The following is an 18,727-nucleotide window of genomic DNA, read 5'->3' as shown; positions in this document are numbered from 1 at the left end:
ATTCTTTGTTCTGGGTCAGAGTCTGGTGATGGAAAAATACATCCTGGTGCCCCAATATGAGTGCCACTGCCCTCTACCTACTACCACCAGCACACAATGTGCACTGCATGCTCTTCTGTTAAAGACTGGTAGCACGTTGTATAAAGAAACTGCAGATTATTATTTAAAAACTGTGGATTTGGAAGGAGTTGAAGACTAGGGGTAGGTGAAATCGCGGAGTTTCACTCCATGGAATTCCGCGGAGTTACATGAAAACCGCGTGATTCTGCATAATTCCGCAAGCGGGCAGAAATCGACACGTTGCGCAGATATTTAGCGCAGGGAGATTGTTCCGTGCTGCTAAATTAGCATAAAAGACACCGCACGGTGCTCCAGTAGGCCCTTTTTCTTTGCTGCTACTCCAGTAGGCTTTCTACTTGAGCTGCAGCTTTCTCACCGCAAATCGTCGCGACTGCTCCCGTTGAGAAAATCTCTACGATTGGCCTCCTTGCGCCTGAAAATGACACTAGGGAAAGCCAGTTCTCACTCGCCAACTTACTATTGGCACGTGAGAAAAAACTCCCCCATGTGGCAGTTCTGGAGTTTGGCCAGAACTCTGCGTTACAAGGTTAACGCGGGTGGCCACAACTTTGCCAGCGGAGCGGAATTTATCACCCACCCCTATTGGAGACCGTGAAATTCATTTTATTCTGTATGCCATGTTTTTGACATTTACTAATAGTACTGCCCAACTCAATGTCATTAATTTCATCCATCAACATCTGAAGAAGGAAGCCCTGCAAGGATTTACACTCATGCTGCACATAATAGCATACAGATGTTTGCAGCGGGCAAGCAACCCACTGAACTATTTCTAAGGATCGAAGCTTGTGAACTTCAAGTTGCACAAGGATCCCTACAATAGCTGCATGAAACAACTGAACTATCTCACTAGGACCTGAACTTGTCACCTACAGGTTGCAGGAATTGCTGTGCAGGAAGCACATTAACATTACTACAAAACTGCATGATTGTGGTAAGAAGTTAGATTAAAAAAAAAAACACAAGTGAACCAACATTCACTGACAGGTGGACACAGGTAACTTGGGCTTTAGTGGGCTGGAGGGTTGAGGGGTAGGCTGTCGGGTAGCCACAAGTGCCTTGTTGGCCCAAAAATATATTTAAAACATTGGCATCCTTAGACAAGCATTAACTGAGCTGTCATGAAGCATCTTTATTCTCAATTGCAGAGTGTCACATAAGAAATATTTCTAAATAGAACCTTTGACGTGTTCATTTACTAGCAAATGGGACTGGAAAGTGCACCATTTGACCCCATTATTTCACATGTTTTTGAGGAGAGACCCCCAAACCATTCTCGGGTGGTTCAGAATTGCTTTACTCGCTTGGCTCACTGACTATCAAAAATACGGTAACCTGGCACCCCACTTAAAGCTACTGGACACCTCTAATCTGCAGCTTCTAACACGGGTATAGCTTTAGTTCCACACAAAAATTCAGGTTTTAAGAATAATTGCAGCAACTGTGGACTGCAGCTCTGTACACCTGCACATTGCCCACAGAATACAACTACAAAACCTGTACAAACTGCAACAACCCTATCCTTTAATACCAGCTAAGGGGTGATGGGGTCTAAGGAGTGCAGGACCATGGGCTGAAAGTGTTTTCTAGAGCAAAAGGTGGGTTTTCAGACTTGTGTGAGCAAGAGGTATCGCCAAGCTGACTATGGGGAGCATTTCCCAGGAGTCTAGAAGACGAAAAACGTAAGGAGGCGTGAGGTGACTTTACGGGGGTAGGGTTTGGTTAGCAAAGCAAACAGCACGAGTTGGGCCTTGATGAACTAGTAGTTTGTAAGGGTAGGAGGGTGTTCTGTCATGTGTAGTATTGAATATTTAGGTGATAAGTTTGTATCAGACCCTTTGCTTGGCCAAGAGCCAGCCTGACGGATCTCTTTCGAGTGAAGTGGATCTATGTCTGTAAGGATTGGATAGTGTCCTCAAGATTTTTTTAATGAAGAAGTAGTGGTCCTCGAAACTGACCAAGAACCTACTTCCAAAGTCCAGCTTACTCATTACTCAAGTTGTGATTAGTCACTTAGCAATTTGCTAAGCGCAGTGGAATGAGGTGAATAAATTCAATTCTCATGGTAGAAGTAAATAGTGTGCCAGCACTTCTGGCTGAGAGGTGTTAGTTTTGGCAAATGGGTCAAAAATTGTGGGGAGTACAGTTAAAGAAGCATAGGTAGCCAGACAGTAGGTGTAAGAAATGTGGTTACTGGTTGATTAGGGTGTGAGCCGTGGACAAGCAGCAAACACAATCCTTGTCAGGGTGAGGCACAAGCCTACCCTAAATTAACCTGTGCTCAAACCTCTGGTAGCTTGGCACAGAGCCGCCAGGCTTAACTTAGAAGCAATGTATAAAGTATTTGTGGAACACTTCAAACAGTAATAAAGTGAAAACGCCACACAAAAAGGATCCCACACCGGATTGAAAAAATACAGTTATTTTTAAAACAAGACCCAAATGATAAAAATTCAATCAGTAGAACCAGAGATTTTAGTAAAAATAGCTCCAAAAAGCACAAAGCGCCAACTGTAGATATCTAGCTGCGCCGCCTCGGGACAAAGTCACAAGTTTATGGGGAGTGTGCCGTCTACAGGAACCCAATTCAGCCTCCTGAACAAAGAATCTTCAATCCTGGTTTGCGGAGCATTGTGAGGATCCGTGTCGAAGATGAATCGCACATCTGAAACTATGCATCGATTTCGAGGTGCAGCAAGGCTGCGGTGTAAGGCCCTGCATCATCTACAAGGATCCCGTCGATGAGGGCTTTTGATGTGAAGTCCGGCTTCGGGGATGCGTCGCACAGTCATGGTGATGTGCCAGTTGCGAGGCACAGCAAGGCTGCGATGCGGAGTGTGGTGTTTTCCTCAAGGCTGCCGTCGACGAGCGATGCGAGGGCCGGCCCGAGAATGCATCGTGCAGCGGCGGTTTCGAAAAAAAGCTGCAGAGGCAATGCCGGTCTTTGTGATGGGTCCAATCCACACAGCAGCAGTGATGCGTCAGTGCTGCTGGATCCACAGAGGCTGGCAAGCACCTTATGCCCACTTCCAAGGGTCCAGGACTGGGGGGCACCACTTCAATCTTGGTTTGCAGAGCGTTGTGAGGATCCATATTTAAGATGAATCGCGTATCTGAAACGGTGCGCCAATCAATTTCGAGGTGCGGCAAGGCTGCGATGCAAGGCCCTGCATCGTCGGCAAGGATCCCATCGATGGGGGCTTGTGATGTTAAGTCCGGCATCAGGGATGCATTGCACAGTCAGGGTGATGTTTCAGTTCCGAGAAGCTGCAAGGCTGCGATGCAGAGTGTGGTGTCTTCCTCAAGGCTGCTGTCGGCAAGGGCCTGCACCAAGAATGCACCGTACAGTGGCGGCACCAAAGAGGATGCAGAGGCGATGCCGGTCTTTGCGACTGGTATGATCCACGCAGCAGCAGTGAAGCATCAATGCTGCTCAGGGTTGCGTTGTGCAGCAGAGGAGATGTGTTGGTTCCGCTGGATTAACAGAGGCTGGCAAGCACGTTAGATCCACCTGCAGAACGCATCTGAGGCCAGCTCATCTGGGCCCAATAAAAGTGGGCGACAAGCCTTTCAAAGGTCTTGTCCTGCCCTAGATGAAACCTGCCAGAGGTTCATCATGAGCAAGCTCCAGAAGGAAGGCCCTGTAGCACTGGGGTACCACTAACACATGGGTTGCACCAGGCTCAGGAACCTTAGGCTCACTATAAAGGAGAATATTCTCCCAATAAATTAGGTGATCACCAGAAGTGTCATCAGCTGCCGGGGTCTTGGCCTGCTGTCGTAGGCCCTCAAGAGTACGGAGCTCCATCTGTGCCTCACAGAGCTCCTCTCTGGTGGAACCACCTCCCTGCTGCCAGTTGGTCAGCTCAGGTAGGTTTCCCAGGGTAGCAATGTCCTCCTCTGTAGGTTCCGGGGCCTCACCCTCAGAACCGTGGGCATTTCAGGAGCAGGTTTACCACACCCCTGGAGGGGGGGTGGGGGGGTCCTCTTTTTGGCAAGCACCTGGACCATTTTTTTCAGGCTCCAGGTCCTCCTTACTACCCTCTCAGATGGTCATAGACAGTGTGGTCAGACACACCCACTTAGGCAAACCTAACATCTCCAAGTGTGACCTGTGCTCCACCTCCTTCCAGATGGTGTGCTATAGGTTATTGCCAAGCAGACATTCCACAGGCAAGGATGGACTCAGCTACCCTTAAGGAACCACTCAAATGGAACCTGAGCCACTGGGTAGTGACTCTCATGGTTGTCGGCGGCAAAACTTGGTGGAATACCTTAGGGACTACCTGCTCTAAGGTCAACAGATGATATCTGACCGTTGTCATGCTGGCTCCAGTGTCTCTCACAGCCTCAACCCTTGGCCCATTGATGGTGACCCACTGCCTATATTTCCTTGTGTTACTAGGCATGTGACTTCTCTGCGCCCTCTCTCCGTCACCCAGGGATGCAAGGGTAACCTCTATGCTATCCCTAACACTATCTGGGGCAATCTTCTCCCCAAGCACTACACTAACCAAAACTGATGTCTGCCTACCAGTGTGTGGGGTGGGCAGGTTGTGCCCACTGTGCATCCCCCTTGTAGTGCCTAATCTGTTGATATTCATAGCACTTGGAGGGTGCCTTCCCTGAAGACTTACTATCAGGGAACCATTTCTTCTTTTGTTCTGGTGGGGTTTACCCCCTTAGATCTAAATTTGGGACCTTGAGAGAACTCCCTGTTTCTCTTTGTCCCCCGCCCCCTCTTTCTTCTGATGAGGAACTTGCCCACCCATGTGGTTATACCCCCAGATACCTTCTGATGGACCCTGGTGCTGAGTCAGCAGTCTATTTCTTTGCAACCTCCCTGGGGTCAGTGAGCTTACTGTCAATAAGGTGTTGGCGCACATCTGCAAAACAAAGACTGAACATGTGCTCTCTCACAATCAAATGTACAGCCCCGATGATCCATTACTTCATTGTCCTTCACCTAACCGCCCAGTGTCTTCTCAAAGGAGTCCACACAATTCACCCAGGACTGTTGGGTAGCTTCTGGCTGTCCCCAGACATCTGCCTGTACTTCTCCAGGGTAAGGCCATACTTTCTGACAAGGGTTTCCTTCATGGAGGGATACCTCATCTCGTCCCCCTTATCTAGAGCAAGTAGGGCATCCCTCCCCTCTCTAGGGATGTGCTTCCAGAGGCTAGCCCCCAATCCTCCTCAAGGATCCTATGCATCTGTATAGCCACCTCATAAGTGTCAAACCACTTGTCAATGTTGTCCCCCACAATAGACAGACACCTGATCTTTTGGAATATGAAACCTCTTATCTCAAAAGGAAACTGCAGGTGTGCTGCCACTGAGATTGCTGGAGTCTGCTGTCCTAGCCCTTATGTCTAGCTTTCTAAGGCTCCTCTCGTCAGCAATTTTCCTTTCTTCTCCTTCCATAGCCAGTTTCTTCTCCCCCCATCACCAGTTTCTTTTCTTCCATGGCCAATTTAAGCTGGGCCATCTGCAGCCTTAACTCCTTCCCAGCCTTCCTGTATTCCAGCTCCTCTGGAGAAAGGCCTTGAGAGGACATTCTGCTCTCTGCTGTGGTACTGAGTCCCAACTCGGGAGTCAAGTCATCCCCCTCAGTTGATAGCTGCATCTCAGGGCTGGTATCCAGGCCATCCGTATCATCCTCTCCATCCTAGTTTTCTGTGCTGACTGGCAACTGGTGGGTCTACACCCATGCTCACAAAGCCTTCTGCCTTCTTAGTGCTCCTTTTGGCGGGCAGCCCCCTCTCCTTGCAAAACTCCTAGAGCTACACCACGTTGTAGCTTTACAGGTTGGGGACCTCAGATTGCAACTTTGCATGTGACGCTACAGACACCAACAGTCCGCTAGGATGGGGTGAATTAGAAAAAGCAAAAGAATATCGGACACAAAACCATTAAGACTTTAATTAGCAATCCTGACATGCCAACACTCCAACCTCAAACATATAAAATATAACAGTAAATATATAAACTTGAAAACCGCATTTTAAACTTCCAATGATCTAAGGTTGTATTTAACACTATCCAGGACACTTTATGCATATACAGCTTTAATTTATGGCACAAGCACAATTGCTACTAAGCCTCTGTTTGCACTTGAATTGTCTGTGAAAGCTAAAAGATTTTGAGTTTGGTTCTAAATCTCCTAAATTTGGTATTTTCTTTACATTGATAGTTTGCAGGCAGGTACTTTTCTTCACATAATTTAAAAATGTTCTATGGTTCTGACCCACAAATTAAAAACCTTTCTCTTTCCTTAATACATCCACATTTTGTGAGTTAGATGAAAAAGTCATCATTATCCTGGATTAGCCCTATTTTGTTAATAGTATCTGAAACACTGTCCTGTACTAGAGCTGCCCTTATTTTTTGTAAGTTTATGGTAAGTTTAAGTTTAGGGCCCTATCATCGTTGAGCCAAAGACTTGTCAAATGCAGCAGAAACTGCGCTCAGTCAGGTGTGAGCCACCTACGTTGTCCAATGAATTTGAATTCAAAACATGGCCGTTAGAATTGTGACGCCTTCAAGAAAGCGCTCAGATCCATAGCATTGCTCTGCCTTTGCTTGCTGCTGGTGGAGTAAAAAAAGAATCCAATTTAAAGTTGTAGCATTGTCTTAAGGCTTCATGGTCCAATGTACCAAGATACTTCTATAGCTTTTCTATAGCCTGTTTAGAGTATATGTTATAGAGAGTATGAGGGGATTGTTCAACAGAAGCAAAGTAATGTAACTGTAACTTAGAGGAAAGGCATTAGGAGGTACATTTTTGTGGGTTCCAAAAACTGCAAAGGACAGTCTTGTTTGGGTAATGTACAGTCTTTTCTGCCTTCTAGGTCAAAGCACTTGGAGGCCTTTAAAGGTCCATAGTTCCTTCTAAAAGTATAGAAATATACAAACCACCATCATATTTTCCTGAAACTCAACAGAAGTTTTGCCCTTTGTGAATTTGATCATTAGCTGTGCTCTATCGTTTCCCAACCTTTGAGCTTGAAGTCGTGTTTCACTGTGTTGCAGTCTGGATTGAATGCTACTTTCCCTAATGATTGTTTTGTTTTTGTTACAGACCGCGCAAGAGCGAGCGACGCCGAAGGGCAGAAGGTAATGCAAGCTTGCTTTACTGAGGGTATGGGCTAATCTGGGGTATGCAGGGGAGAGTGAAGAGCAACTGATGTTAAATGAGAGTCCAGAATGTGAATGGGAGGTGTAGTCATACCTCAGTGATCCTTTTTCTCTCTATCCATTCCAGCTAAAATTAAATTAAAACAAGTAGAGAAGTTACAATAGAGCTGTTCCTGCTGGAGATCTTTAGATGGTGCAGACGTGAAGCTGCAAGTAGAAACCTAAAGTGCAACAACCTTCTCAGTTGTATTCATTACTGCTGGCTTTAAAAACTAGTAAATGCTTCGGAAACATGAAGTCCTCTCCGTCTTCCCGTACCTTTAATGTCTGCAGTTTTGTTTCTGGACATTTTTCATGCCTCTTCACCGGACTTTTGGAAAAAATACATGGATGTTAACCATTGATGCCCAAACCTATCTTGTTAATCAACGGGACATTAACACTCATGTGTTCTTATCCCAGGATAACAGATTTGTCTCTGATTCAAGAAAGGACTAAAGAGAATTGACACTGGAGAATCAAAGAAAGAAACCATTGTTAATGATGTTTCCCCTTCCTAGCCATGATGTGATCTCTTGTTATGGTTCCCTGTGTGATGTCATGTGGATCCCCAGGATTTTGTGGCTTCCATTCAGAACATATGGGGCACTGACTCATATACCTGATTAGCTGCTGTAGGGATCTACATGATAGAAAATATTTCAACATTTGTACATGCGGCCTCCAGAGGTAGATCTTTCCTGTGTGCACTCATTCTTTTTTGTAACACTGGAGATGAGGAAGGGACGAGTGGACGCAGGTAAAGAACTAAGTGGTTGGACTAAACTGTTAAGTTTTCATGGGAAAAGTTGTTTAGTTTAAGCAATATTCCTACAGAAGAGTATCCCAGTGATACTCTGGTACTCTCTGGTACTACGGTTTGATGCTGTTTGTTCATTGTACAGAATGTCTCTGTGCTTGAGTCTTTATGGTAAATGTTTAAGGAAGGTTGTGAGTATTTGCTTCTGTTAGATGTGTACTTTAGTGTTTAAGGGCCTCATTAGGAGTCTGGCCGACTATGGACCGCCAGACTTGCGGGGGTGCTGCGGTGGTGGTCTTCAGACCTCCCTATTATGACCAGGGCGGTTGGGCCACCTTGGGGCCACAGCAACTCCCAGGGATCAGAGATCCTTGGCGGTGGCACGGTGGGCTTGCGGTCACAATATGCTTGGCAAGACCACCGTGGTCGCATCAAGCAAATCACAAGTTTCCTCTCCGCCACAGTTTTCATGGCGGTGAGCCCGCCATTAAAACCGTGGCTGAGAGGAAACAAAGAGGGCCCTACAGCACCCTCTGTTGCCTCAGGGTCATGGGGTGCATGCAGGGGGGCACATATTCTGCCCCCGTATGCATGCACCCCAGTACCTGCACAGCATGGATTGCTGCAGTCCATGCCTTGCAGGTACTGATTTTGACGTTCCCATTGAAGTGCCCATTTCATAGGCACTGCCGTGGGAACACCAGAGAACTGCCCGCCAGACAGTAGAAAACTCCTAATCTGGCGGGCGGTTCAATCATGGGTTTGGCGGTGTGGGAGTAGGGCAGTCCCTCTCCCGCACCACCAAACTCATAATGCAACACTAAGTCTTGACTCAGACAAAGAAGGGGTGTATGGCTGAAGGTGTTTGGTTTCCAATGTTTGTGGTCATCACTGAGACTGGGCCAGTAAGGTGAAATCTGGTGATGTCACCGGAGATGTAGTAAGTTGGGAAGAACATGAAGGGTCAGTTGAAGAGTGGCTCTCCAGTTGCCAGGCACTTGGTGGAATAACCAATGCTACTAATAATGATGGTACATTAATTCCAGTAGTGTAGATTTTTTCTTCAGTGAAGTGTTACCTGCAAGACATGGCAACGGGGACGACCTGTGTAGGAGGCAGGCTTCACCACAAACCCCTGCATTTTCCTGTTGGTGCAACGTGATCTAATATCGGGCTTATTTCATTCATCAGAGTAAGGCACCGTACGGTGAAAAAAGGTACTGTTCAGTTTTGTATTTGGCGTTTCCAACTTAAGGTACCCATAAGCTGGGGGTAAATAACATAGTTGTAACTGCACTAATCTTGCACGTCTCCAGCGACACCAACTCGGGAGGCTGTTAAGCTGTGTGGAGTGTGACGCTGTGGTAGGTCACCTGCACCTATAAGGAGCGCTTCCACACTAGTACATCTACAACAAACCTTTCTTCTCACTTCACCTTATGCACGCTGTTAAGTGACACTAGTGTGAAGTCATGTTAGTGCTACCTTGGATGGGCAGTTCGGGAAGTACCAAAGTGTAACACAAGCTCATCCAGTGACAAAACAGGAACTACATTGCAGACCTTGCAACAGAAGTCAGAACATTAGTGTCTAGTGGAGCTTTCCAGCTACAGGATAAAAAATACAAGACAAAACCTGCGCACGTGGAAAGGAGTCAAGGGTGACCAACATCTTTATGCTTGATTTCGCGGACAATTTCTCTGAGGATTAATTCTGTTGACGGCACGGGCTAAATTCAGGATTACCTGATGATACAGCATTTAGCAGAGTTGTGTGGACACATTCTAGAACAGTTCTACTGAGAGTAATGTACTCTGAAACCTGTGTAAGCACTATGTATGAAGTCATATTAGTTAGTTATTTTAAATTCTTGTGTTAATTTTTTGTGTTATTTATATTAGTTTGCTTTGTCATTTTGTTCTATTTTCTAAAATGCGGGTAGTTAAAACGCTGCGGCCAACATGTCCCCGCCACAAATATTTCTCTCAGAAGCGGGAGAGACGCATCTTTCTTGGAAGCATTGGAAAAAACTATCCAACCCCTACTTGATAGCTATAGATAGTAAACATTTCCCCACAATGTTGGCATCAAATCGAGGAACATTTATGAGAGTCTTGACAAAATGGTGAGGGTAAACCAAGGGACATTAATGAAATGTCCCCTGTGATAATGTTAGAAAAACATTTTGGAACACGTGTAAATGTAGTCTTAATAAGAAACAAACTTGGTGTAAGCCAGCAGAAGAAAACAAAGTGTAGAAAACTATGTTGCGTGTTTATAAAATCTGGCTAGAACATGTGAATGTTGGGATCTGATTGACTCTTTCAATTCAAAAGCTAAAGGGAGTTATTGCCATTGTACAAGGTAGGGTGGACGAGATTAATGATTTTGACAGCGTTTTAGTAATGTGGAAACAGAATTGAGTGGGTGACTGAGACTAGTACTGTGGGGAAAGACAAATCAAAGACATTGAGTACTGAACTAGAAAAAAGAGCAACGGGAGGAATGAGTGAAATTAGGGCTAAATATTTAATAAGTATCTTACTATTATCTAATAACCCACGTGATTTTGCGAGAGATTGTGCTTGTCCAATCTGTAATAATCCACTCTGAGACAAAGGATTCTACTTCTACCAAGGGGAGTCCAACCTTTGCTAATTTATACTCTTTGCCTCTAGACGATTCTTTGGCTGCTATTAAGAGTCTGAAGTCGGGTTCCCCTTCCGACCCATGCCCTCCTGCAATGTTGGCTAAGGTAGCCCAGGTTATTAACCAGATTGTAAACAGAGTATGAAGCACCTCTCTACAATCTGGCAAGGTTCCGGCCCACTGCAAAAGGTCAAAAGTCATGCCCTTACTTAAAAAAACCCACAGCTGATCCTAAATCGCCGGCCAATTATAGACCCATCTCTCTTCTCCCTGCTTCTTCTAAAATATTGGATAAACAATTTTCTGGAGGAAAACAATCTCCAACAACCCAGTCAGTCAGATTTTAGGCTTCACCTCACTACGGAAACTGCACTTTTAGAAGTTGTGAATTATGTAAGAGATGCCCTGGACATAGGATGCAAGGCCATCTTGATCATGCTGGACTTATCGGTGGCCTTTGATACTGTTCCTCATCGAAGGCTGCTCGATCGCCTCCAGGCAATTGGGATTAAGAATACTGTTCTGAACTGGCTTACTTCTTTTCTGGACGGCAGAAGCCAAGAGGTTTGGATGCCTCCTTTATTTCCAAAGGGCGCTAACTTACGGTTAGTGTACCTCAGGGCTCAGCTTTAAGCCCTACTCTGTTTAATGTTTGGTGGTATTGGTGTAATCTTTGGGAGCTAAAGCGATTTCTTATGGAGATGACACTCCGCTTCTCTTCTCCTGTGGAAAGGGAAACGAGTTTGCTGGGGAGGCTATTGAAAACTGCCTCTCTAAGGTCTTCCAGTGGTTGGCAATTAATCAGCTAAAATGCAAACCGGATAAGACCGAGATGATGATCTTCGGTTCATCTTCCCCTAACATATGGAGATCTTTCTGGCCGAAAGAAGCACCGCTTCCAGGCACTCATCGGAGCTCAATAAGGAACTTATGCCTCAAAGTTTATAGTGCCCTTTCCTTCCAACCACAGATACAGGCCCTGGTTGGTTCTTGGTTTGGGACGCTTCGAATGCTGAAGAAACCTTGCCCATCTTGGCGTTGCCGCATTCTGTGACCAATTGTGAGTTAATAATCTGCTGAAATTTACTTTTTATCCGAGTTTGTTCACCCCGAGATAACAGGCAGGGCTTTTAGTGGGCCAGGTGCTTCAAAGCAGGTGCTGAGAAAGGTATCTATCGAGGGCTCCACTTTTGCCTTCAGGGTGAGAAAGAAATATATCAACTCGGCAGCAGCACTACTGCTCAGAAAGCCTTTGTCAGTTCAAATCGACTGTTTTCATTTTTTCAGTCTCATAATTTCAGACCTGAAGCATTTTCAATATTATATAAACCAAAGCCATAGTTTTTGCTTATTTATCTTATGCAACTAACAACCACTTGGGTCTCTATTTTCGCCCTTAGATAAAAATCTCAACTCAACAGCAGCACAAAGCCTTTGATGTAATTCCAAATAGGCTGGTTTTAGTTCTTTCACAGTTTCATCATTTCAGAACTGAAGCATTTTCAATTGTATACATTACATACAAAATAGCCATAGTTGTTGCTTATTTATCTTATACAACTAACTATCGGGGTCTCCATTTTCGCCCTCAGGGTGAACAAAAAAAATCTCATATCAGTAGCAGCATCATTGCTCAAGGATTTTGATGTAATTTCAAATAGACTGGTTTTAGTTCTTTCACAGTCTCATCTTTTCAGAACTGAAGCATTTTCAATATTATAATTTATATACAACAAAGTCATAGTTGTTGCTTATTTATCTTCTGCTACTAACAACCATTGGCAAAGCCAATAGTCCTGACTTGTTGCAGGTATAATGTTACTGGTTGTATCTGATATATCTGGATCTAATGACAAACAGCAGAATATCAGTAGGGTGGCACACAATGCTAAGCACAGATTTTTGTTTACATGTTTTTAAGCCATCTCCTTATTATCGGTCATGGCCCTTTGAGAGAACCACCAGGTTTTTCATCCCACTTAAAGCCCTGTAACCAAGCGATCTGTGTCAGTTATATGTATATATCGCCGTAGTTCAATCTAAAAATCTATTTTTATTGCGTGTCTGTTTATAGTAGAGAAATACTGCTATTTAAAGAGAGAGAGACTGAGCGAGAGAGAGAGTGACTGACTGACTGAGGGAGAGAGACTGACTGACTCCGAGAGAGACTGACTGACTGAGAGACGGACTGAGAGAGACAGAGAGAGAGACTGACGGAGACACTGACTAAGAGAGAGACTGACTGACAGACAGGGATAGAGAGAGAGAGTCTGACTGACAGGGATAGCGAGAGACTGACTGAGACTGACAGAGATAGCCTGACTGAAAGAGACTGACTGGCTGAGAGAGAGAGAGAGAGACTGTCTGACTGACGGAGAGAGACTGACTGACAGAGAGAGAGAGAGAGAGAGCGAGACTGACTGACGGAGAGACTGACTGGCTGAGAGAGAGAGAGAGAGAGAGAGAGTGAGACTGACTGACGGAGAGACTGACTGGCTGAGAGAGAGAGAAAGAGCGAGATACTGACTGACAGAGAGAGAGAGAGACTGTGATGGAATTGTAGTCAAAGTGTGTATGAAGCTATTCAATGCCTCTTAAGATTGCTATTGTCTGCTAATAAAAATGTATTGTCAAAATGTGCTCTTTGTAGTTGCATCTGCTTTTGAAATCCAGCATAGTTGCATTGTCTAATGTTTTGAAAAAGGTTTGATCTTTTTTTTTTACTCTGGCCCCCCCCCCCCCCCCCACCCCCTACCCCTCCCCCTCCCCTCTGACCTCTACTGGAGCGGCCTTTGGCCACAAACCACACTGTAATTTTGGCCCTGACAAAAAGTTTGTCCATGTCCTAGGTAGACTTCAGGTGGTTCAGAACTCGGCAGCCCAGTTGCTTCTGAATCTCCCTCTGAGAACACATATGTATTCCCATCTGGAGGCCCTCCACTGGCTTCCAATAAAAAAGGACATTATTTAAAGCTATGGTTCTGGTACAAAAAGCCCTGCAAGGCTTTGGGGCCGGCTACTTGAGGGAGAGGATCCATGACTATGTCGCTGCCAGAACTCTAGGCTCTTCTTCTGAACACTTGGCTAGAGCCCCAAGAATCTGTCGGCTTAGAGCGGGCGGCAGATCCTTTTCTTATTTGGGGCCGGTCACATGGAACAATCTCCCTAGGGAGTTATGCACTACGTGGGATCCCTCTGCCTCTAAGAAAAAAATCTGCGTAGGTCTTAGCTGTAGCTGACGTTATGTCTGTTTAGCGCCAGCACACTCTTTGGAGTAGCTGCGTGCTGTATAAATCTCTATCACATAACGTAACCACAAAGTGGGAGAAAACTTGTGGTCCACAATGTAAGGAAAGCTCCCAGTATAATGCTTGGCCTTTTAACACCAGAATCATATATGTTGGAGAAGATTAAAGCCTTTTCAGTGGTTTACGCCTGTAGCGTTATCGCCCTATGATTGGTGGTCTGGTGGAGAATATTTGGACATTTTTCTGAACTGAATCCTAATTTGTGGGTAGACGGGCATCCGTTACCAAACCTAGTGGAAGAATTACCGATGTTGAGGGTACACAACTTTTCAGAGTGATGGGCTTATCATTTGCATATCCTCGAATACAGTTGCTGGAAGGATGTAGACATCTTATCTCATTTCTATAAGCTCTGGGGCTTATCGTTTTGTTAGGATGCCTTTTGGCTTGGCATTTGTGGTTGCATATTTCTGGAGCGGGTCATGAAAAGTGCTCTGGCGAGCATAGATCAGGTGATATTCTTCCTGGATGTTATTTTAGTACATGGCAGTGATAGGGGAGACCACAATAGAGTTTTGATTGAGGTCCTGAGAGATTAGCGAAGACTGGTTTTGTGTAGATAGTCACTTATCACACAATTTCTGCTGAAGGTATTAACCAAAAATGGATTTGTTAGAGTCCATAATCAATGCACCTGTTGCAATTGATAAAGACCAGCAAGGCTGATTTCTTGGGTTAGTGGAGTACTATTCCAACATTTTTCAGAACTTTGCATAAATTGCACATCCTATGATAGTGGTGACAATTTTCAGTGCCAGAATGATTTCAAATTAATCAAGTAAGAAATTGGTAGAATGTCCACTTTGATATACACTAGAGGACAGTTTTTGAATTTGGACACTAGTTTGCATGGATTAGGCGTTGTGCTTACTCGTATAGCAGACTGTGAGGAAAGAGTCGTGGCATTTGCCACCTATTCCTTTGGGAGGTGATTCCAACTACTCTATGATTTAGGGAGAAGCGCTTGCTTCCTATTGGGTGATCAGTCACTTCAAATTCTTCGATTGGGCTGTACACTTTGTTGGAGTTAAGGTGTTACATGTAAGTGTATGGAAAGGTGTTAGTGATTACAGATTCATAGTAGAGTATTTGCAGGGTTTGAACAACAAGGCTGCTGATTGTTTGTGTAGGCTTCCAGTAAATGATGTGTTTACTAAGACCCAGGACATCTCTATTCATAGGGTGTGTCTAAGCCCCAGGATAACTGTATTCACAGGGTGTGTCTGAATTCAGTAGAGAAAATCGAGTGGGAGGATGCCACAGAAAGAGGAGCAGATAATATCTTGGTGGGGATTAGAAACAAGATGGTGAAGGTCTGACCTAATTGTATTGCGTTATCTGATTTAGATAAGGAATTTTGGAATATGAGGGATGAGTTAGGTTTATTTGGAGGTGAATACTTCAGAGGAGATAGATTGATCTCTCCAGTTGGTATGAGGGAAAATAATTGTAAATCTTTCCCATGAACGCCATTTGGAAATGAATCGGACTAAGGCCTAAGTCTGAGAGAGGTATTGGTGGCTCAACGTGATCGCATGGTGGAGTACGGTGTTACATGATGCAGCAGGCATGCAAGGAGGGATAAGTGTAGGGTAATAAAGGAGACTCCTTAGTCACCTTTTGATGTCTCCAAAGAAGTGGAGTCCAAACTGGGTTTGGCTATCATGGGTCCCTTTTAATTTGTTTTGACATGATGCTGCAGGTGGATTAGACCACTATGTTGGTCACCAATAGATATGTAAGTTGCATCGCCACTGGCACTGTTCTTGAATATTTGAGGTATGAGTTTGCTTCTGACGGTGTGCACAAAGTGTTGTTTACTGACAACTGTGTTCAGTTCATCCCTGCTGCAATGCAGGGAATCCTTTTTTAGTTTTTGCAGTGTTCACCACGAGACTGACCTGTACGCTCTGAAAACCAATGGTTGGCTGAGGGTATGAATAGGTTACTGGGGAGTTGTGTTCTGAGAGCAATGAAGTTAGAAAGCCCTTGAAGTAAAAGTTACAACACTTTGGGCACGCTGGACCACAGCGAATAGTGACTGGTGGTCACCATCTGTCTATCAAAGAGGATGCATAATACGTTTCGGTCGAAATTAAAACCCATGTGGTTGAGGTGTGTAAGAAATACGGCTGCACTGAACAGTGTGTCATTTGAGAAAATTAAACAACATCATGGCAAATACAAGGGTTGGTTTGACAGAAGCCACTGGGTGAAGAATCAAGTGTGCAATGTGGGTGGCACGCTGTTGGTAAAGAAACCAATGTTGGCTAGGAAAGGATCACCTGGACTTTTGGCTCCTTTTAAAATAATGGGTGTCAAAGGGATGTAATGGTGGTGGAGTTGGGAGATGTGTGGAGCATGTCGAGGCTTGAGTGATGCAGGGCGCCTTCTAGTAAGGATGTTCTTCCAGGAAGGAAGCTAGAAGTGGAACATGGTGTTTTGGTTTGCTGCAAAATGAGATCTGTCTAGCTGAAGAATCTTGTAGTGGGACCTATTACTGATGCTTAGATGTGTGCAGCTGTGATTTAGTCTGGCTGATTAGAGCAACATGGGTCTTTTCTCTTGCACTAGGGGTCAGAGTTGTTATATTATTTCTTTTTTTTTGCTGTACATAAACTTTTACTTTAAGGAACTCTCTTTTTCAGTCTTAACTTTATTTCAGTACCGAACAGGATGTAGTGAGTCTGGGTAAGTGGTGAGGAATGTGGACAGTAGGAAAATGCAGATAGTCATTTTAGAATCGACTGTCCAGCTGCCCAGTCCCTAGTGGTGTAACTGTGCCTACTGATAAAGATGGCACATTTGTTCTAGTGGTGTAGACTGTTCCACCAGTGACACATTGACACATGCCTCAAACTTGGGGCATTTAAATTTTCTGTGATTTAGTAGGTCTAATTTCGAAAGAAATTTAAAAATCAACTGCACTGAAATGGCTTGGAAGTTTAATTGTGTTTTCTCTTTAGCTTACTAGGGCCATATTTGTGAAGTGCAGCATGGGCCCTGTTGCACAGTGAGCCCTGGGCCGACGTCTGACTATATCCGTCATGCTTAGGACAACGACTGGACCAAGCAACCAAGAAATGGAAGGAATGTTTGAATTAATCTCACTCACTGGCAATCAATGTAACTGCATCCCTCTGTGCCACTCTGAAAAGAGACCAGCCATATACAAATTACTCTTGGTCCTGTTCTTATAGGAACAGTCAAGACTGACCTGCCCCCTTCAGGCATGAATGAAAGTAATCCTGGACTGGTTTTCCCCCTTTTGGGCCTCATCAGTGAGTCTAGCAGCACACTGAGCACTGGACTCATTCTCTGCATTTTCCAAATCTTGCCTTCAGTTGCCAGAGCTCCTTCTTACTCCTTCACAACCCCCCCCCCCTCTGTGCTTATCTCTACCCCTGTGCTTATCTGTACCTCACAACACCTTCTGTTATATTCACCGTGTCTTGTCCACGCAATAGAATTTTGCTAACTGGCTTCATGGGGGCTCTTGTCAGCGTGAATGAGGTGTGTGTTTAATATCAGGAGAAAAAGGGTATTTCAAGAAAAATAAGTTGTGTAAGGGAAGATGCTTTTAATTTTTATTGGTCTATGTCGTAGACATGCAGATTTTGTATTTAAATTAAAAAAATTATGCTTAATTGAGGGTTGAATAATGGCTTTCAGGTTGACTATGAACAAAAATTGGAAAATAAATTGCATTTGTGATGCTGCTGCAGGAGTTAAAGCATTATTCTGGGACATTGAAGGCAAAACAGGAAGTGATTTACAGGGCATGGCTGGGAATAATTCAAGCATTTCTTCCATCACTTTGTTGCAAGTCATGAGGGGAGTGGAAGTAACTCCTGTGTTACTGGTGGCCATTGGTCAATCCACTGTGCTGCACAACAATGGACAGTGGCATTTGGTTTCAGCTTGTATATTTCAGTGTAGAAGTATAAGTGGAACCTTTTGAAATACACATTCAAGACAAGCTCATTTTTGATATGTACAGAGCCTTGTTCAATGAATATATTTTGGTCACTTGACCGTAGGGTGCTGAAAGAGAATAGGTTTTACTCTATGAACTTTTGGTTTCTGGTGTCTTTTCATACGCCGATGAACAGATGAGAGATTACAAAGCACTAAAGGCCTACACATGTTAATGGTTGTTCTCGGTTTCATTTTTCAACCTGAAAGTTTGTATTTTATTAATTTGTCAGAAGATATATATAGAAAACTGTGAACAGATCGGTGTCTCTGACATTGAATTCGATGTAATAAAAATACATAATAAAAGCACCTTTGCAACCTGTACAACATTTATATTGTTGGTCATTGAGTCGCATTTCTTATCCTGTGGATGAGTTGGGAACTTCCTTCTAGCCTGTCAGAATTAAGCGCATGTTAAAATTTGATATACCAAACCTAACAGAGTGCGTAGTTTACGTCAGCCTGCCATTAAACGGAATCATTCCCCCACATCAAGCCTTAAGAAAATAAGTGAATAATTAAACAAACATGAGGTCACCTGCTTAATGAAGCAATACCAAAGGGTTGACTGGGGGTGAGTGTTTGATTTGCTCTAACGCTCCGTCCATCATCCCCTTTGGTATAGCTTTGTTCGCCCTAAGTTGGCAGGGTATGCCCAGACGTGGGTCCCTTGCTCACTTTGCCACTGGATTCAAGATAGCCTGGCTGACGAGGGTTATGAACCCGAAACCGGTCCCAGGATGCTTGTTTCCGGTCCAGGGAAGATATGGCTTGG

The 18,727-nt window shown here is 44.4% G+C and overlaps 1 protein-coding gene across 4 annotated transcripts in view; it reads left to right on the top strand.

Annotated features, from left to right (window-relative positions):
* TAPBPL (TAP binding protein like) overlaps positions 1 to 18,276 on the top strand; it is a 49,265-nt gene extending 30,989 nt beyond the window's left edge. For 2 of the 4 annotated variants that reach the window (XM_085619798.1, XM_085619800.1), the window contains 2 exons: positions 7,163 to 7,197; positions 16,941 to 18,276. In XM_085619798.1, coding sequence (XP_085475924.1) covers positions 7,163 to 7,197; positions 16,941 to 16,991 — 86 coding nt within the window. In that variant the 3' untranslated portion in view covers positions 16,992 to 18,276. Of the gene's footprint in view, positions 1 to 7,162; positions 7,198 to 7,345; positions 9,913 to 16,940 lie in introns of those variants that run through there. The other 2 variants (XM_085619799.1, XM_085619801.1) reach the window with 2 other exon arrangements.
* Positions 18,277 to 18,727: the final 451 nt, after the last annotated feature.

The sequence above is a fragment of the Triturus cristatus genome, chromosome 7 (assembly GCF_964204655.1).
Source record: "Triturus cristatus chromosome 7, aTriCri1.1, whole genome shotgun sequence".
NCBI classification, from domain to species: Eukaryota; Metazoa; Chordata; class Amphibia; order Caudata; family Salamandridae; genus Triturus; species Triturus cristatus.
This window is presented reverse-complemented; position numbering and strand designations above follow the sequence as displayed.